This window comes from Melopsittacus undulatus, chromosome 5 (assembly GCF_012275295.1).
Source record: "Melopsittacus undulatus isolate bMelUnd1 chromosome 5, bMelUnd1.mat.Z, whole genome shotgun sequence".
NCBI classification, from domain to species: Eukaryota; Metazoa; Chordata; class Aves; order Psittaciformes; family Psittaculidae; genus Melopsittacus; species Melopsittacus undulatus.
This window is the reverse complement of record NC_047531.1, coordinates 57,495,095-57,516,434: the sequence shown is the minus strand read 5'-3', so window position 1 is coordinate 57,516,434 and position 21,340 is coordinate 57,495,095. Positions and strand designations below refer to the sequence as shown.

Genomic DNA, 21,340 nt, shown 5'->3' with positions numbered 1-21,340 from the left:
TGACTCTTGGAAAAACAGACAACCATCTTAATCTGTGTGGTCAGATGTTACATGGCACCTTTGTGTGAAATCCAGGTCACAGTCATAGAATCAGAGAATGGCTTGGGTTAGAAGAGATATTTAAAGATCATGGACAGGGAGGGATATCTTTCACTACATCAGGTTGCTCAAAACCCTGACTTTGAACAGTCAGTTTTAAATTATATTGGGCACAAAAAGTCCCCCCTTAGTTGTTGACTAGGGAGCTAGTTAAGGAATAGATCACTAGTTAAGGAATCACAGAATGGTTGAAGCTGGAGGGCACTGTTCAAGAATATCCCACCTCTCTGCTCAAGCAGGGTCTCCTACAGCAAGTCGCTCAGAACCATGTCCAAATGGCTTCTGAGTATCTCCAAAGATGGAGACTCCACAAACTCCCTGAACAACCTGCGCCACTGCTCAGTCACTCTCATAGTAAAAGGTGTTTCCTGATGTTCAGATGGAATGACTTCCAAATTTGTAATCTTCCAGAAGCCTACCAAAAAGGGTATTACCTTCATGAAGGCATGAAATGACTCTCTAACGCATATATGAAGGCTTAAGCCCCATGCATCAGAAAGTTTACATTAGGTACTGGTATCTAGGCTTCCAGGATTTTGTTGTTCAAACAGTTCATGAACAGCTATGCAAACTCGGAAAGAGTAGTACTAGAATTTCTCATCTTCTTTTGAGTCATATTATTTAAACCAGTCCACAAAACATAGACTGAGTAGCCATTTGCTAGTGCTGCCTTCACAACTGCATTTATGTAACTGTCCCTAAAGTTGCACCTTCCAAATCTCTACAAATACATTTTGGAGGTCACTCAGAACAGCCAGAAGTAGTTCATGTCGATCCATTTAAAATCAGGCTGGTGATTTACAATAGAAAACCAAGCAACCACAACAGTTTTACTAATTTGCAAAAGACATTAATCAACATAGTAGCATGCCAAGTACAATGTGCTATATAAGCTTAAACTGCCAGGACAGCTCTTAAGGCACCAAGGTTAGTCCAAGGGCCCACATCTGCATCAGATGTGTACATGAATGGTGGTCATAAAGCATCTAACTACGGTCCTTCCAGGGAAACTCTCCCCCTCGTCTTCAGCAGACTACAAACAAACGTTCAGCTCCATTCTTAACTATAAGGTAAAATAAGTTAATCTGGCTACAGCCCAGCATTCACGAAATTGTCAATGGCAACTGGTAGCTGCCAGCTGCTAGTTCCACCAGCATCTCAAACTGCTTGAATTAGCCTCAGAAGTTCAACGATAAAAGCTTATTAAAACTTAGGAATTTAAATTACTGCAAAGAGCAAACACCACAAAGAAGTATTCGCACACTACAGCGCAAAACCAAACCAAACCCAGCCAGGTAAAGGAATATTGAAAAAGAAAGAAATGCAACACAAAATGTAGTCCCATCTTTAGCATTTCAGCAGCAGTCACAATACAAAAAAAACCACCTTCCCTTTGAGAAAAGCAAATGGAAACTCACTTGCTAAGCAAGCTCTGTAGTGCTTTGTGCAGGTGTTCTTTAAGGTCCTGGGACACTTTCTCTCCCAAATGAGCCAGGCAGTCTTCTATTGAGCTCTCTGGGTTGGCAGGACTGAACACTGGGGAAGTGTGGCAGTCAAATCCTGTAGTGGTAAAAGCTGAGAGAGAAAAATATACAAAAGAAAATAAAACAGATTCAAGTAAGAACATCAACAGTGTCAGATTTCTCATCCCGCCACTTAATACAGTTTACATAAGGGATGAAGAAATCCTAACTCTATAGTCAAAAGATGTTATCAACAAACCGCAGTAAAACAGGTATGGTTCAAATATACTCTGGAAGTGGTGCTTATGAGCCATAAATGACTTGGAACTACATTTTCCCTCCAGCTCTTACTTCACAACTAACTAGGAAGTTAACTGAATGTGCAGCTGCTCTCAGTTTTAAGCTGATGCTAACCTTGATGGAGCACCAAGAGTTTCTTTTCCATGGTAATATTTGCCCACACATGGACATACGTATCTGCAGCAGTGCTAGAAGATAATTTTTTTAAATAACATTTTGTTCATATAGCCTTTTCCTTCTCAGTTTAAAACTTCTAAGAAAGGTCTATATGAATGAACGTCAACAGATCTAGAGCCTTTCTACTTTGTATTACCAATTTGCAGCACACATGCAAAGCAAAGATTTTTCCAAAATCATCCTTTGGTGGGAGCCCTAGAAAAGCCACATCTACAAGTAAAGTAAAAAGTCAACCTGGTGGAACCAAGAAATCTGATGGTTTAAGCCCACACTCCCTTTAGCTGTTGAAAAATTATTTCACTTCCGTCATCAACTGAAGCAGCTTAAGGGCTGCTTACATTTCATTATTTATAGTAGCCTATTAAATGTCATTCAATTGTTTGCTTTGGCTAGACTCCACCACTCCAAACAGTAACATTTAACTATTTTACTTCATGTGACTATGTAGAAATCTTAGAGGGGGAGGAGGGTAGAGATTAAATGCATTCAAAAATATCTCTAGCTAGAGTACCTGTTACAAATCAACCACCAATATAGCGCATAGAGGTTATCAACTGAAAGGGAAAAAGCAGAAGAGCACCTTCTAAGATTTCTTCATCAAGATGTTTTAGCTCCTCCTCAATTTCTATCTTAATCTTCTCCAAAGCCTCTTTCTCCAAAGCATGTTGTGCAATAAGCTGCTGTTGAGTCCCTAAAAGAAGGCAGAGAAATTATTCAATAATAGTATTTCAAATAAGGTAGATAATAGAACATGGTATTGAAATATTAACTATAAAGGAATTCAAGGTGAAAGTTCTACTTCAGACAGCAACATAAAAAGTATGATCCCTTTAGAGCACTTATTGCTAAAGTTGTACTGTATGAACCCAGAAACACATAAACTTCAGGTCTATTCAAGACAGAATAGATACTTTAAATATGAGTATATTACAAAAAAAATAGAACAATAAGGCCATAAACAGAATATATAACAGCCTTAAAACCAAACTTCTCTTAAATTTAAGAGCAAAATCAAAAAAAAGGCACATAAGCAGGCAGTTATTAAAACTAATACTCATTATCAAGCTATACCAAAGCAAAGCCATTTCAGTAGCAAAATAGAAAATTGATACTGATGCCTGCAAAATCTACAAAAATACTCAGAGCAACCATGCAATGACATCCATGAAGAGTCCTGAAATCTACTACCTGCGCATCATTTTGCTACTCATGAGGAGTCTATAGGCCACAAGGAAACAATTGAAGACCAGGTTCCCAAGTAACAGTAGAGGCCAGGGACCCCCAGATTGCCAGTCAGTTGTCAATTCTCATCTCCTAATCACATAATTTAGGAATCTGAAATGTTTGCGTACCCCCAGAAGTACACATGCCATGGTTTGAGATGAGGAGTACACATTCCATGTGCTGACTCCAAATATTTGATAAAAGAAGTTGGTTCAGCTGCATCATTCAGGATTACGTAGACTCTCAAAACAGACATGAAACTGTTTCCAAACATGCCAAGGTATTTAAAACATTTGAATCTTTAAGAAACTGCCTGGTGAATGTCAGCCTTTCCAATATGAGGCCGTATGGCAAGGTAACTCCTCATATAACTGTTTTATGGGATGGATACTAGTAGAATGACTGGATGTCTGGGAAAGAGTTCCAGCTCAAAACTTTTGCTATTTAGCTGCCTTTTTCTTTGGGTTTGCTCATCTTTATTTCTTCCATCAGCTTTCAAGCATGTCTTCAAATCCTATTCTTAATGCACACTATAAAAACTGTTCCATTAACTACTGTCTTATTTTTACTAAACATCACTGAATCAAAAGCCTAACAACTGAAATTTTGTTATTTTCTTTCAATTCCTTAAAATGTCCTACTTAGAGATAAAATGGATCTCTGTTACATCCACACAAATATAAAAATTAATTTGGTAATGACTTACTCCTGATGCTGTCCTAGTTTCGGCTGGGATAGAGTTAATTTTCCTCCTAGTAGCTGGTACAGAGCTGTGTTTTGGCTTTAATCTGAGGACAATGCTGATAACACACCAATGTTTCAGTTGTTGCTAAGTAATGCTTACTCCAATCAACGGATTTTCAGTGTCCCATGCTCTGCAAGTGACCAGATGTACAGAAACTGGGAGGGAGCAGAGATAGGACACTTGGCCCAAACTAGCCAAAGGGGTATGATATACCACAGAACATCATGCTCAGTATATAAACTATCCTTGGAGCCAGGCTAAATAAACAAACAAATAAAATGCACTACAAAGTTTCCCTTTGCTAAACATTCCACCTTCCAGCAATTTCCTTCCCTGAGTTTTGGGTCAGTTATCAGTCCTCCTTAGCTCTGCACTCTGCTGCTTTCAACAGTATCAGCAACTGAGTTACAACAAACACACTTAGCTCTCTTACTGTTGTATATTTTTTAGATTCTCTTTCGGGACTTCATGATCTCATGTCCATGATTTAAATACCATTTCCTGGATGACCTTCTGATAATGTTGCCCATGTCCACAGTTTCTTACTCATACACCCAAATACTCTCCAACTTTCTGCATCTACACCAATTGCTTACACCTCTACCTAGGCATCTAGCATTGTTCCACTCTACAGATGTTCTTCACCCAGTTGAAGAAAATAAAAGGGAAAGAAAGGATGTATGTCTGTAATGCTGGTATTATCTGACCTTGTTCCTCATCACTTAATATTTCACACCCAAATCTTCAGGTAGGTCCTGCAACACCCAGGGTAGCTTGCTAGCATGTCTTTCTTGTATTTTCCTGTTTTGAAGACACTAAACCATAATTTCATGCTCTTTTGAACAACTGTATTTTCTTTGGTTCATCTCTACTTAAATCTGCTTGAGTATCTTCTATCGCCTTCTCCTTTCCTCCGTAATGGACACACAATGTTATTAGTTTTCATATCAGAGTCTGAAAACTAAGCATGTTTAAATCTAAAACTTAAATTTAAAACTAAGCATGTTTATGTTTAAAACATAAACAATGATACCAGTTAACACACACAGATGTGTAGTAGAGTACACTGTGCATTTTCTGAATTTAAAAAAATGCTAACAATAAGCTTGCAAGGTCTCCTACATTTGAAATGTAAGTTAAAAATACACTGAATGCGTGCTAATGCTTAAAAACTCAGCACCCAGTAGATACCTGTGAGGCAAAATCTTTCTAAACCAAGGTAGATTGGCATAAAATGTTCAAGGGAGACCCTAGAGCAGCCTTCTGCTATGTAAAGGAGCCTACAGGAAATCTAGAGAGGGACTTTTTACAGTGGCATATAGTGACAGGACAAGGGGGAATGGCTTTAAACTGACAGAGGGCCTGGAACAGGTTGCTCAGAGAAGCTGTGGCTGCCCCATCCCTGGCAGTGTTCAAGGCCAGGTTGGATGGGGCTTGGAGCAACCTGGTCTAGTGAAAGGTGTCCCTGCCCATGGCAGGGGTTTGGAACTGGATGGTCTTTAATGTCCATTCCAATCCAAACCATTCTAGGGTTGTGTGATTTATGTGAACAGTCTAAAGGAACAACAGGTAGTCAGGTTAATTCCATTTTACTTAACCACACAGTCCTCATCACTGTGCTCAGAATAACATTTAGCTTCTTAAATCCATTCTCAGACAGTCTCTCTTTGCCACTCTGAACAATAAATTCCAGAGAGGAGCAAACTGGTTAATGAACAGACACTTGCTAATGCCTTGTCAGATCCTTTAAGCTGCCTCTTTGAATGACTGAATCATTGCTTTACAGTCAAGTGCAACAAGTATATGCAAGTACAAAGTCTTATTTCAAGCTGTGCTTCACCCTATGTATAGAAGGGATGGGGTTATTCAGTAGAGCACCCATTCTCACAGGACTAATGTGATGATGATCATACATGACAAGCTGTCATACTTGATAATAAGTCAGCCAGAAAATAGAGGAAGAGAAATTCCATTGCTGCCAGCATACAAAAGAGCTGTTTAGATAATCAGTGCTGCAGTCAATGATTTCCATCTCGTAACACCCACAACTTTGCAGCTGCTGCTGATTCCAACAGCACCTGACTCTTCAGTTGTGCCAAAACATCAAAAACCTACTCCTCCCAGGCCAGTGACTCTGCACTGTTTATTCCCCTAATTATCAATGAACTTCAGCTTTCTGCATCTCCCAAATGTTGACCACTACCACCAAAATTGCACCCAGTGTTGGAGGACAGCACATTTCAATAGCAAAGGTACTAAGCGAGTGGTATCTTTTCTTCCTTTGGACAACTTTCAAATCAGTTCTCAAAGAAGTAGAATAAAACAGTAAAAAAAAGCTTCCAGTGGATGAGACCATATTTTCATCATTTAAGAATGCAAATGGTCACTGTAAGAAGGCTCAGGTTAAAAGAAACTAAGAAAGTCCAAAATATTAAGACCCAAGAAGAGACAAGACATTGCAAACTAGCACTCAATTTCCTTTGTGGGCAGAGTGGAGGCTTAATTAAGAGGGAATTCACAGTCTTGGAGGGACCATCTCTTACTTCTCTAAGTCACACCCCAAAACCTTCCTTTCCTTGGCTCTGTTCAGGAAGTAGCTCTTTTATTAGCACAACTGCATTGATCTTACCTACAACGTTTATCTTTTCAACCTGTGACTTTCCATCTAAAGTAGATAGATTTTGCCCAAAGAGGAAAGTTTGTCAAGAATGAGCTACAGACCAACAGTAGGTGCAATGAAGAGTAAGTGAAGATACATAGATAGAGTACAAAGAAAACCAAGATACTCTGCAACAGGCAGTCCATCACTTGATGTCAGAAAATCTGGCAATGGCAAGTATCCAACATATGATGGTCAAAACTATATAAACAAGGTAATACTGTTAGATTTAGCATGGCCTCTAAGGAGCCTTGAGCTCACACACAATGCATGAAACCTGACCATCTCTGCCCACCTGTATATGTATTTCCCAAGATGTATCAGAGTTCAGTTCTAACCAAAGCAAGTGAAAAATAAATGAAAACCCTATTTCTCCTAGTAACCTTGTTAAACACTGTTCAGGTAAGAAATGTTTGTGGGAAACCACTAAAATACCTTAATCACTGACTATATACAGCACTTCATACAGTAATCCTGAAACAGGTAAGTGGTCAAAAGAACATTGTGCACAATAGTTGGATTCAAGTACTGTGGATAGCACCTCAGGGAAACTGTAACACTGTCAAAACCTTGTTCATCTCTTAAGTAATCTATGCCACCATGCAGCAGTGGCACTGATTATAAATCTTGCAGGTGCTATGTGAGCTGAGAGATCATTTAAGATTTCTCATTCTGACAAGGAAAACATGGAAAAACTTTCCTTCACAATCTTCATTATAGCCACAGGCTCATGAGATGGGGTCAAACCATGGGGAAGTAAATTGAAAAACAGAAATAAATGAAAGTTATTCCTTGATGAAACACAAAGAAGCATTTATAATATATTGAATCACAAAACCAAAGTATTTTGACTCACTTAAAAAGTCAGTACTACTAACAACTGCGGCAGACTGGAAGCTTCTATAATGCACATGAATTTCAAATGGGGAAATATAGAAATGTTTTCAGAAACTTGATCCATGTTTTCTGTGTATGAACCAGTACTTATAGACAGTACAAGAGTTCTGAAAAAATACTAAAGCTTCTCTCCACAATCTAATGAAGAGCTGAGAGCTTCCACACATTTCAAATAATGGTACTTTTCTGTTGCCCCAAAATACATGGACTCACACAGAGGATGTCGTGTGTGTTTTATCAGATTTAGCTGAGCAAGTTGTGCTATTCACCTACCTGAAAACCTATCTAAAAGTAACAGATTATGGTTAATGGACTTTGCCTTAAACAAACTGAAGTCAGTGCTATGGAAAATCACTATTCTGCCAAAAATGTAATAGGAATAACCTCTCAAACTGTTGCCTAGTTAAGTTTGCTGGGCTTTCCTCTGAAGACACTGAAATCCACCACAGACTACACTGAAATAAATCACCTACGGAACAGCATAGAACTGTAATGTTAAAACACTGGTTTGACTAGTAAACCTGTCTGTTCTTCAAGAGCCTGGAATACTGTTCTCTCTTCAGACCCTGCACTGAAGAGAAGCTATCTAATAAAAATATCAAAGTAGGGATCAGATGTTGACTTAGATCAGCCTTCTTTGCTTGAAGCTATAAGTGGTTTGAGCTCTTGTAATTAAAGCCATTTTTCTTGCAACAAAATCAAGACCAATCAAGAGAATCACAATTAAATGTGTGGAGGTAATTTTCTACGTAATTTGTATGAGTTCTCTCTTTACTAAAGAAAGTCCCTCTGAAAACCATCAGGCTTGCAAAGCATACTATTTCTAAAATTAAAAAAAAAAATATATATATAAGCTTTAACTTGAAATCTAGCAAATATCTTCAATAGTTACTCTTATCTGAATGTTTGGAACAAAAATACATAGATCAGAAGGTGAACTCTCTAGTGCAAAATGTAGGAAAACAGAAGTTTGTGGGAGATGACTGTATGAGGAAAAGGAGGGCAATGGACAAAACCATTCCATTTCTCCTACCACTTCTAGTAGAAATAAAATAATACCATCCTGTTGGGGAAGAAGGCTTTTTTGGTTGCTTTTTTTTAGCTGTCAGATACACTTTCTAGTTTAACTGGCATGTTGAAACTGCCCTGGAATCTGGGAAAGCACTGCAGAAGGATGCTCACTGGAGGTACAGAAATACCAACTATACCTAGCATGCCGTGTTCTGTGTTCATGCAATGGAAAGATAGATCCTCCAGAGAGCGATACAAAGTGGCTGTAAATAGGATCCTGCTCTGAACTGCCCTCTAGAGGAATCCCTCGCTCTCCAGAACTGAAGGAGAGTAAAGAGGTAAACATCGCTACAAGGGCATGTAGTGAAAGGACAATGGGTGACGGCTTTAAGCTGACAGAGGAAAGATTTAGATTAGACATAGGAAAAATTTTTCACTGTGAGGGTTGTGAGACACTGGCACAGGTTGCCCAGAGAAGCTGTGTCTGCCCCATCCCTGGCAGTGTTCAAGGCCAGGTTGGATGGGGCTTTGAGAAACCTGGTCTAGTGGAAGGTTTCCCTACCCATGGCAGGGGATTGGAACTGAATTGATTGCTAAGGTCCCTTCCAAACCAAACTATTCTATGACTATATGATTATGACAGCAAACTAAAACTAGGTTTTCTGGATCCTCCCCTTATATTGTAATATGACATAGAAATCAAACAAGGAGTAAGGACTTATTTGGACCTAAGAAAAATATATGAAGAGAAAGTACCATATACCAGAGTCAGTATGAATGAAACACATAAAATAGAGAAATGTTCTGCAACTGAAGTAGAAATAGGTAGTAATCAAAAAATCACTGCTCCCACTGTTTCCTGTTAAAGGTTTTGTCAGCACAACAACCAAATTATAGCAAAGTAAGATTACGTGACAGTTACTTTGTATCAGAATCCTCTCAATTCATAAATAATGTTCAGCCATGGAGAGCAGAAAGACTAGTGATCAGCATTTTAAAGTGCCACAAAAAAACACCAATGGAAGGAATTGGGGATCCGTCAAGATATTGTATCAAGGATTGATAACAGCACTTGAAAAACACACTGACAAGCATGATGTAATGTCATACTGTTATTACCCCTCGTATGTCTTCATTAGCAAATACCACTACTTCTCTCCTCATGATGGGATTCTACACAAGTATTCATTCTCATTTACGGGCTTTCACATCTCCTTTGTTCCAGCCAGGTTTCTCAGACCACACTGGTTACTGTAATACCCAGCTCCCTCCCAGCAGTGCATTAGGCAGTGCAGGTAATATCCATTACAGGCTTGCTGATTCTCTAACTGTCTCCCTAAGGGAGAAGATCGAGCATATAAAGCAGAGCTGGTACAACTCTCCACAAGTAGGCATCAGCCACCTGCCAGACAACAAGGACATACAGATGGTATATATAAACTACTTTATATTCAAAGAAGATGCATACGGTACTTCAAAATAAATACATAGCTGTTACCACACATATACCCCGGGAGTGCAGCTGAAATTACTGTGCAGTTACAAACTACAAGAGAATAAGTAGGAGAAAGGATTTTCAAAAAAGTAACTGTCAGACAAATTAAAGCTGTTAAAAACATGGAAAGCAAAAAAGCACCACGAAAAGTGCGTTAGGTAACAATTGAACAAGTCCTGAAGCAGAAGAATAGTGTTCGCACTTAGTTCAGTAACAGCCTTAAGTCCATCCAAGGCATTATAGAAAAGAGTGAGAAACAGGATGACAGAAAGGGGAAATTATTTTATCCAGAGGCTTTGAACAGAAAGCAGTAAAAGCACTAAAAGAAAGATCTAATTACAGTGGAAGATGACCAGGAGAGTAGAAACTGTGGTCACTGCCTGGTTTTGGGAATGAGGGTGGGGGAAATGGAGGAGATTTTCCAATTTATGAGGGAAGGTTTAGAGCAACAAGGATGAAAGAACAGATCTGGGAAGTATCAATGCTATTTTAATACTGAAGTATTTTAATAGTGAATCCAACTACAGCCTGCTGTCACACAAGCTAACATATTTAAATAATATCTCAAAAGTAGACTTGGCAAATTATCTTTAACTCAGGAGCTTTAAAGTCCTCTTAACTGACTACAAATTTTTATTTAAGCATTTGTAGCCTACTCTTTATAAAGTTTTAATATTGCTCATTAATTCAAATATTTCCTTGACATTTCAGTAATAAGAATCAGTTGAAAAGTTTCCCCTCAATTGCCAAATTATTAAATAAACCCAAATTTTTCTGAATCTTGTATTTACAGAACAAGCTGTGTGGTTCGGTTGATACGCTGGAGGAAAGGAATGCTATTCAGAGGGACCTTGACACGCTTGTGAGGTGGGCTGATGCCAACCTCATGAAGTTTAACCATGCCAAGTGCAAGGTCCTACACCTGAGTCGGAGCAATCCCAGGCACAGCTACAGGTTGGGCAAAGAAGAAATTCAGAGTAGCCCTGAGGAGAAGGACTTGGGGGTGTTGGTCAATGAGCAAATGAACATGAGGCAGCAGTGTGCACTCACAGCCCAGAAAGCCAACCGTATCCTGGGCTGCATCAAGAGGAGTGTGACCAGCAGGTCGAAGGAGGTGATCCTGCCCCTCTACTCTGCTCTCGTGAGACCTCACCTGGAGTATTGTGTGCAGTTCTGGTGTCCTCAACATAAAAAGGACATGGAACTGTTGGAACAAGTCCAGAGGAGGCCATGAGGATGATCAGGGGACTGGAGCACCTCCTGTATGGAGACAGGCTGAGAAAGTTGGGGCTGTTCAGCCTGGAGAAGAGAAGGCTGCGTGGAGACCTCATAGCAGCCTTCCAGTATCTGAAGGGGATACAGGGATGCTGGGGAGGGACTATTCATTAGGGACTGTAGTGATAGGACAAGGGGTAATGGGTTGAAACTTAAACAGCAGAGGTTTAGATTGGATATAAGACAGAAATTCTTTACTGTTAGGGTGGTGAGGCACTGGAATGGGTTGCCCAGGGAGGCAGTGAATGCTCCATCCCTGGCAGTGTTTAAGGTCAGGTTGGATGAAGCCCTGGGTGATATGGTTTAGTGTGAGGTGTCCCTGCCCATGGCAGGGGGGTTGGAACTAGATGATCTTTCCAACCCTAACTATTCTATGATTCTACGATTCTAACAAAGCAGGTTTTGCACATTGTAGCTTTATATGTACTCAATACATAAAATCATAGAATGGCTTGGGTTAAAAAGGGCCTTAAGATAGTCTAGTTCCAACTCCCTTGCCATGGGCAGGAATGCCTTACACTGGACCATGTCGCCCAAGGCTCTGTCCAGCCTGGCCTTGAACACTGGCAGGCATGGAGCATTCACCACTTCTTTGGGCAACCAGTTCCAGTCCCTCACCACCCTCACAGTAAAGAACTTCTTCCTTATATGTAACCTGAACTTCCCCTGTTTAAGTTTAAACCCATTACCCCCTTATCCTATTGCTATAGTCCCTGATGAACTCCCTCCAGCATTCTTGTAGGCTCTCTCCAGATACTGGAAGGCTGCTATGAGGTCTCCACGCAGCCTGCTCTTCTCCAGGCTGAACAGCCCCAACTTTCTCAGCCTGTCTTCATATGGGAGGTGCTCCAGCCCCATGATCATTCTCATGGCCTTTGTCTGGATTTGCTGAAACAGCTCCATGTCCTTCTTATGTTGAGGACACCAAAACTGTACATAGTACACTTGCTGAGGGTGCACCAATCCCACTGTCCATGTCACCGACAAAGATGTTGAACAGGATTGGTCCCAACACCAACCCTTGAGGGGCACCACTCATTACCTGTCTCCAGTTGAACACTGAGCCACTGACCTCAACTCTCTGCATGCAGCCATCCAGCCAATTCTTTATCGACCAGGTGGTCCATCCATCAAATTGATGTCTCTCCAATTTAGGGACAAGGTTGTTGTTTGGGACAGTGTTGAACACTTTGCACAAGTCCAGGTAGATGATGTCAACTTCTCTGCCCCTATCCATCAGTTCTGTTGCCCCATCATAGAAGGCCACCAAATTGGATTTCCCCCTAGTGAAGCCAGGCACAGAGGTGAGACTGATTGGTCTATAGTTCCCTGGGTCTTCCATATTCCTCTTCTTGAAAATGTGAGTTGTATTACCCTTTTTCCAATTGTCAGGAACTTCACCTGACTGCCATAATTTTTCAAATATGATGGACAGTGGCTTAGCAGCTTTATTCACCAGCTAAACTAGTGAATTTAAACATTTCCAGGTACAGCCCAGTTAGCCCAGATGGGATACTCAGAATGAGATGTTATTCCTAAAATAAACACATTTTCTAATAAAGGGTTTTATGAAACAGCAGTTTTGCACTACACTGCCTCTCCTTTCATGGATCACAAATGCAGTCAAAGTGGAATTAATATACATCTAGAATTCATCTTAAATATACTAAGATGAATTTTATAAACTATATATAACTAGCATACGCTATAAGCTTTAGTGCTAAACTGATAAAATAATTTGTCATAACTTTGATGCTATATTTTCAGGAACTTCTCATTTCATGGCAGATAAGTTCAGTAAATAACAGCGTACACATTCTTAAACACTTGTTCGAAAAAAAAAGATTCTGAAGGCTGTCTTTGTTCGCTTTTTTATATACACATTTCATAAGAGCAAGTTCTGAATCACAGGAAATAGTAGTGACTGAAACATCATTAAGAGTGACAAGTAACTCAAAAAATCTTGACATTGTTCAAGAGCTTGCCACCACAAAATCAAGTTTTACTACCTAAGTTTATGTGAAACACAACCCAACAAACTTAATTTATTCTGCCTTCTATTTATTCATTTAACCTCCTGCATGCATAAACCTGTTCTGGAAGAAACATCTGACTATTTGACTTCAGACAGTCCTTGACTTCTTAAAAATAAACAAATAAATAGATGCAGCATAGGCCAGGCTAAGCCTCGCATCTCTGCACTACCCCTGACTGACAACAACAGAAGCATTAACGTAATAGGACAAAACTATTTAGCACTTGAGATTGCTCAAGTCACCATCCAGAGTTTATGCCTGTAAACACCATCTTACCCCTGCTTACTTCTACTTTCTGCCCAAAAATAAGAAAGCATGGGCTCAAATTCTTAAGATGTCTCAAAAAAGATAACATATATCCACCCCTCCTCACCAGAAAACAGCAACAAAACCCACTTATTTGCTTCATAAACACCAATCAGTCCTGGCATAGCTCAAATTAAAACAGTAATTTAAATACAAACAGCTTTGTTTCTGTCAGCATCTCTTCCCATTATTTTAAATGAATAAGAGACCCATTACACTAAACATCACTACACTAAACATCTTGCACTCATGCACAAACAACTGAAGAACCAACTGCAAATACAGTAAACAGGTACAGGTGAACATGCAAATATTACCTTGTGTTGAAGGAGGAGGATGCTCCTGTGGCTTCTCTTGTGACAAAAGTCCCAGGTAGCTGAGAACTACGTATTTTGTTTCATAGTGAAATCCTACAGGCACAGCAGTAGAGGACGCCATCGGGTTGGCTTGTGATGTGGCAGTACTCTTATGGGGCACGTAGGGTTTTCTCCGGGTAACTAAGGAAGACTGTAAGGAAAGAACAGAGTGTTTTGTTTGCAGTTTTTCTTATAAGGCTGCAATAGGTCATGAACTCAAATTTCACAAGGAATTATGTAACAATCATGAAGTAATATCCAGGGTTTTGTCCTGATATCCTATGCATTCTTATTTGAATAAGAGCCATGCCAAGTAAAAACAGCTGCCCCCAGCCCAGCAGCCTGCCTGCCTGCTACCAGTAGTGGCATTTCTCACTCCAGCCTGGCACACATACTCTCACATTAAAGCAAATTGGACAGTTCCTCACCATGTGTCAGCCTCCTCGTGCCTCCCAACTCAATCACACACACAAATACACATGTATGTATGCAGAGAGGTTTTGAGGGATTATAAAGACTTCGTTAACTAAAATCTGAGGTAGTAAGATTCAGAGGAGTCTCTCTTCCCCTAAGCCACTGATAAGCATTTTCCTAATTCTCTGCTTTCTCAGATTCACTATCGTAATGCTACAAAATTTTAATGCAGAAAAAAGTGACCACAATTGCGTTGAATTCATTTTACTGTTCCAATAGCAATGGAAAACATATGGTTGACAGAGGAAATTCCACATTTGTTGTAGGGATTGGAAGAACAGATGGTAGTGTGTCCTGGGTTTCTCACCTAGACATAAAACTTACAAACTAGAAATCCACACCTACCAGCAACATTTGGGCAAAGAATTGCCCTGTTTTACTGTAATTGTTTTGCCTTTTTTTCCCCCAAAAACATCCAAATCAGAACATCAGGAAAAACTAATGTGGAGAGAAATTAATATCACCCATAAAGAACAAGGTAAAAAAAAAACCTCAGAAAACAACATGAAAGCGGGGAAAAAAGCCATACAACCGATTGAAAAGAAGTTTCAGATTAAACAACATGCTTTAGCTCCTTCTATTAGGAACAGTCTGGATAACCACTTCCAACGTGCTATTAACTTGATGAATCAAATAATTTTGGGAGTTTACCTTAAAGCCCTAAATATTAAGTTCTCCATCACTTCAAAGAGTCATTCCCAAATAACTAGTAGCCCATTCTTGGCCAATGTCTAAATGAAAGGCATTCAAAATGGTTCATTACAAGAACAGCTACTTTACAGATAGTGAAGGAACCAGACAATTTACTAGTGTGAGATTGCAGGTTCATTTAGAAGAAAAATTTAAACCAAGTTTAAACTTTAAAACACATAGAATGAGAAAAAAGCTATATATAGAGAACAGGAGTTGGAGCATCTTCAGAGAGTTCCTGATTACACTGAAAATGCCTTGAGACTGAGAGAGAGAACCAAGTTCCCAAACTAAAGCAGAACCTGTAAGTGAAGCTTCAAAATTAAAAATAATATTAATAAACAGAACAAGCAAAAGAAAAGCACTGACCTGTCTACCTATGCAAGATATCTGGGCTAATTTATAACCCCTCCTCCCTGGAAAGGAATTCAGATTAATAGCAGTTGTACCCTGGTTACCGAGGACATACAGAACTGTAACTGTGCTATGGCATGGTTCCTGTGTGAGTAGGTAGCTTGGCAAAAAAAAAAATTCATTCGTCAAACTAAAAGCCATGAAAGGAAAAGAGTTGGTGTAAAATTGGGCAAGTGTTCTTTCCTTAATCTTGAGCAACCCTAGCTTCTGAAACTCATTCAGTATTGAAAACAGAAGAGGACTCTTCCATGAAGACTATAGTCTGGAAGCCCTGCTTCTTGCCATGTATTTCAAAATGCTTGAAATCCTTTAGCAGAAAGATTCAGTTGAATCTTTGCTATGGCTCAAACCAAAGTAGTGATGCATATAAGAACCAATGTTGAAACCGAGTCAACACTCATCCCTGTTCCCTTGAAGTAGTAATTCTGTATTTACGTTGCCTCTTCCATTCCAGAGTGCTCCTCAGGCAGTGTATCATGCTTGAGAAATGTAACAGATTACAGCAGAGTTGATAAGCACAGGTTTTGCACAGTACACAGTTACCTTTCAGCTGCTTCCATAAACTGAGTGTTTCATAAAGCAAGGAGATATGGTGAAAATAAGTGCTCAGAAAACATTAGGATCCTTTAACAATAGAACTGCTCTTAGGACCAGATCCTCAGATGTCATCACCACATCACAGGTTCGCATCACCAGGTGTGAAAGATGCCCTTCACCAAAGAGCAAAAGCTCCCCAGCACATTTCACCTCTGGTTTGTTCACTAGAGATCCACAGTACTGAAATCAACATGCTTTTTGCAACGCCTAAGGCACAGTGAATGGGAGCCCTTCCAGATAACCTGAACTGATCTGTCCTGAAAGATTCATTCTGACAGATGGTCCAGTGACATCCAGGTACTACATTGTGGATCAAACAACAAGTCTGAATATATAACAGAGATTATTCTTCAAAATATAAGTCCAAATCAACACAGAAAATGAAAGAAAGAAACAGCAAAACAGTCAATCAAAGCAAGCATGACACTCTATACCAGCACAGTGATCCACCTACAACACTGAGACCTCATTCACACAGATTTCAGCACGCTTAGCTCAGAACCTCTGGAGCGAGGAGGAAAAGTGGGAGAATCAGACCACAGCTTACATAGTAGTTAATGCTTCCCAGGGAAAAGAATGAAGAAAAAAAGCTTCATATGAAAAGAAAGTAATCACTTTGGTTAGTATATTCTGAGAGGTAGTTTTATGCAAGAAATGGGAAGGGAGACTTCAGAACTTGAATGGAAGAAGTATCCTCAGCTTCACATAAAATAATGCCATACTGGAAATGCACTTCAGAATCATTGGCCTTCCCTTGAGAGAAGCCCACAGCACAACAACTGAATTACTCATTTTCAACTGTGAATGACTGGGTTTGTTTACAAAAAGAAATAGAGAAATATTGACTCAGATACTGTAAATATCTCTGAAAAAGCCATTTTTCAGGAATAAGTGGGATTAAAAAAGGACACGCAGCTTGAGAGGCCAAATCAGAGGAAGGAGAGCTTTTCTTTACAGGACCAAAATGGAAGAGATCCAGAAACTGTTCAAGAGAGTAAGACAAAAGCTTGTAGGGGAGATGTAATGGAGCAGAGCAAAATAAGGCATTATACAGACTACATGAGCCTCAAAGGAAAGGCAAGAGGGTTACTTCTGGTGTAACAGTAAAAAAAAAAAATACAAAACAAAAAACCTTTCTCATTTCCTGCACCCTTAGGGGAATAAAAGGCTACCTACCCCTTTGAAGCTTGCTTACTTGTTACTCCTTCGACCCTGCTGTTACATGTTTCATGTGGGCTGAGCTGCCCAGACGACCTGAGAACAGGAGCGCCAGTCAGGCTGACATTTCTTCATGCAATCTGTTGCATCCTAATCCACAAAAGAGTTTACACCAGATAATGAGAAAGGCAAGTCTACCAATTATTAGAGTGAATATAATCCCCTCACGATGAGGCTCTGCTATGTTTCCATCCTTACTTGCAAAATCCTACAATGCACTGAGCTGTGCTTACTATGCACCACTTCAAAGCCAAAGTGCAACAGCACTATGGTAACTGCCCATCAGAAAGGTTCACTAACTGCCACTAAGACTCAGTGCGAGTTTATTCGACTGTTACAAGTCCAATTGCCTTTCGCATTTAAAGCTGAAGCCTTACAAGGTATTATGCTGCATGTTTCTAAACAAAGCAGTGGGTGATCAATATTGCTACTGATTTCTAATGCACTAAAAACATACATGCAGAAACTGTCCCTCACCTGTCACAGATTGCCTTCTTTTTATAAATACCACCATCAAGGCCACAGTTAATTTCTGCTTGAAAAAGGAGTCAATCTAGGGGTGTATGCAGTTCCCACCTACAGTCCTGGTCACCAAGCCTCACTTACTGGCTACAAACTTAACCATGATAGACAGTGGCATCAGCAGAATACTCCCTGCTGCTGGAGAATTGTTTCAAAGTCTGGTCTCAGTCATCAAGCATTCACCCAAGCATAGACAGGGAGATTTAGTGAGGCAACAAAAGAGTAGCACTGGAGTTCAAATAATTTTTGGGCAGTGTGCCACTGATAAATGTGCAGGTTTTGGTCACCCTCCTGGCATCAATCCCTTCAATAGGTTACCTACCGCACACAGTTCACTCTTATCTGCAGCCTTATTTACCCAAATGTACCAAATTTCAAGGAGTTGCAGGTCTACAAAACCACACCCAGTATCAACAAGATGGAAAATATTCAATCACTCTGCAGCCTTACCAGAAAGTTTGTGCAGGGATTTGGGATGAGACTTGCATGTGCAGACTAGTTTAACCTGGAGCGGTTTGCCTCTGAAAACATTTCATGTAACACGCAGGACTTTCCAAAGCACCAGACTGAGATCAAGTTGGGAGATAAATTCTTTGGAATACTTTTCCAACAAGATACAAGTGTGAAATACGAATTCACTTCTCTAAACAAAATAACAAGGTTTTATTAAGGGACAAAGTCAATAAAGCAAAAGCAAACAGCGCTGGGCGTGTGACCGTAGCCAGAGGCGCAAATTATTAGTATTTGTTACAGGTTTATATACTTTCACAATTCCATTAGTCACATACATATTCATAATCCCTGCATATAGGCAGGGAACATTATAATTAAGTCCAGTAATTTATTATCATAAGTCTCTTCCTCTTGGCGTCTGCGCACTGCTCTTCAATAATTGTGGGCGGGGGTCTTGAGGATGAAGTAATCAGTCTTCCTCATGTGAGTAGGGGTCTTCAAGATGAAGTAAGCAGTCTTCCTCACAGTGTACATTTCACCTTTGGCCCAGTTGGACGCCCCAGTAATTACACAACTCACTAAAACCAGCCATATCTGTAATTATTCTAATAACTAACAAAGATTTGAAACAGTGTGACCTTCCTGCATAATTTATAGCAGGACAGGAGTATCCCAAGCTAGCAGATGTTTGGGAGGCTCTGTCTTTGAACTAACTGATAAGTACAAAGATGGTGTGAAATAACTCCTTCATGCCTAGTGGAGTCACTAAATCTTGTTGTCTCACCAGACTTACAACACATTGTTCTTTAAAACTAAAGATACTTTAGAGGACCAGTGTGAAACAGTTAACTCACATTTAGTGGGGCCACTAAATTCCACAGGCTAACAACATAAACATTGTTCTCTTTCTACAACCTAAGTTAAGCTAAAAAGTATTTTAACTCTATATTTTACAGGCACTAGCTTTTCTTCTATCAAGCATGCAAAACCACCACTCCCCTTTTTCTTCTTTTTAACTTTACAGATTCTTCTACTATATGACTCTGGTTTGCTCATCTTATGTCTTTATTGAGCCTTGGTTTTGTTACTATAAACTTGTATAGTTATATCCACATAATCACATCTATGATTTGCGAAAGCTAATACATTTATGTGTTTATCACACAGGAGTATGACTAAGAGATTGTTTTTAATAAACTGAGAATTACTGAATTCAAACATGTCAGCTCCTACTGGAAATGAATCAATATCGCATCCATTACTGATCCTCTAGTGGCACTGAAAGGCTAGAAGTACTGGAAAATATGATAGTTACTTATCTGGGCAGAGGTTTTAGTTGATCTTAAGAGGGAGATGTAATTAAGTGAGCATTCTAGGCAAATGGTTTGAGCTTTTTTCTTCTGAGAAGAAAAGCAAAACCCGCATGAGTTATCTGCTACAAAGGTTCTCAATCCTTTCCGGCTTTAAACCGCCTTACCACAATATTAAATCATGACAAGCCCAGCTTTCATTAATAAGCTTTCATTCACTTTAACGTGCCATGCGCTACGTGGTTTTGAAAGCGACCAAGATGACAGGCAGGTGAGACAAAAGCCCTACTCTCGCTCCAAGTTTCAGCGGCGCCAGACGAACACAGAGCCGGAGCAGACGAGCGCCCTGCGAGAGCGCAGAGTAAGCTACTCAGTTACTACGGCGATGAATGAGATATTTATATCCGGGCAGAACCGGCAAGGAGCAAAAAGCCGTCATGAGTCAGCCGGCGGGGTCCTCGCGGGAGTCACAGCGCTGCAGCGGCAGGTGCGGGCAGGCCGCAGCCCCTGCAGCGGAGGAGCCACCGGCTCTCCTTGCTGCCGCCCTTCAGGAGCTGCTGCGGGGCGGAAGGGACAACAGCCCCTTCTGCTCCCACACCTCGGGGACCGGCCGCCCCTTCAGCGGGACGGGACGTGAGGGACGAGCCCCTCAGCCGCCGTCACGGCGGGGGCGGGAGGGGGCACCGGCAGCTGAGGGGGCGTATCCCCGCTGCGCCCCGCCCCCCCCGCGGAGAAGTTCTCCCGCCACCGAGCGCGGCTGGCTCTCCCCACCACCATCCCGTCACAGGCGGCGCGCACGCGGAGGCGCGCACGGTGCCCGCTCCCTCTCACCCAAATGCCGGCCGGCGGGGCGGGAACGGGAACACGGGGGGAATTAAATACATAAATAGATAGATCGATAAGGAACACCGACAGATCGATAGATTAATAAACAAAGACATAAATAAGCGGCTCTCCCGCCCGCTCCCACCCGTTTCCTCACCTGCGAGCGCGGCGGGGCGGGGAGCAGGTCGGGGAGGGGGGGGCTGGGCAGGCCGGGCGAGGAGCGGCGTCGCTCCGGGTAGGTCCGCCGCGGGTGGTGGGCGCGCGCGCGCTGGCACGCGCGAGGCAATGCGAGCTCTGCCCTAATTTGCCGCCGCCGCCGCCATGATGGAGGGGCGGGGAGCGAAGCGAACGGCGGGGGGGGGGGGCGGCATACGTCATGGCGCGGCAGCACGACACTCCCTCCACGTGACTTCCCGCCCCCCCACACGGAGGGGAGGGCGGCACCGGCCTGACTGCAACAAGGTGAACGCAAATGGAGGGGTCGTGCGAAACAGTCCCGTTCTGCTCGCGGGTTTTAGGGGAAGGAGCGGGTGGCAGATAGCTTCCCGTGGGGCGTGGGGGTCATGGAGCACCCGCGCTGCACGAAAGGAAGCAAGCTGGAATACGTTCGGGGTGGTGAGACACTGAGTTGCACAGAGAAGCTGCAGCTGCCCCATCGCTGGCAGTGTTCAAGGCCAGGTCGGACGGGGCTTGGAGCAACCTGGTCTAGTGGAAAGTGTCTCTGCTCATGGCAGGGGGCTTGGAGCTAGATGGTCTTTAAGGTCCCTTCCAACCCAAACCGTTCTGTGACTGTA

The 21,340-nt window shown here is 41.4% G+C and overlaps 1 protein-coding gene across 1 annotated transcript in view; it reads right to left on the bottom strand.

The window, feature by feature from the left end:
• BCL2L13 (BCL2 like 13) overlaps nt 1–20,845 on the bottom strand; it is a 44,757-nt gene extending 23,912 nt beyond the window's left edge. The window contains exons 1-4 of the mRNA XM_005144359.3: nt 20,704–20,845; nt 14,005–14,194; nt 2,620–2,730; nt 1,518–1,674 (exon numbers count right to left, since the gene is read on the bottom strand). Coding sequence (XP_005144416.1) covers nt 1,518–1,674; nt 2,620–2,730; nt 14,005–14,125 — 389 coding nt within the window. The 5' untranslated portion in view covers nt 14,126–14,194; nt 20,704–20,845. The remainder of the gene's footprint in view (nt 1–1,517; nt 1,675–2,619; nt 2,731–14,004; nt 14,195–20,703) is intronic.
• Between the last annotated feature and the right edge of the window lie 495 nt (nt 20,846–21,340).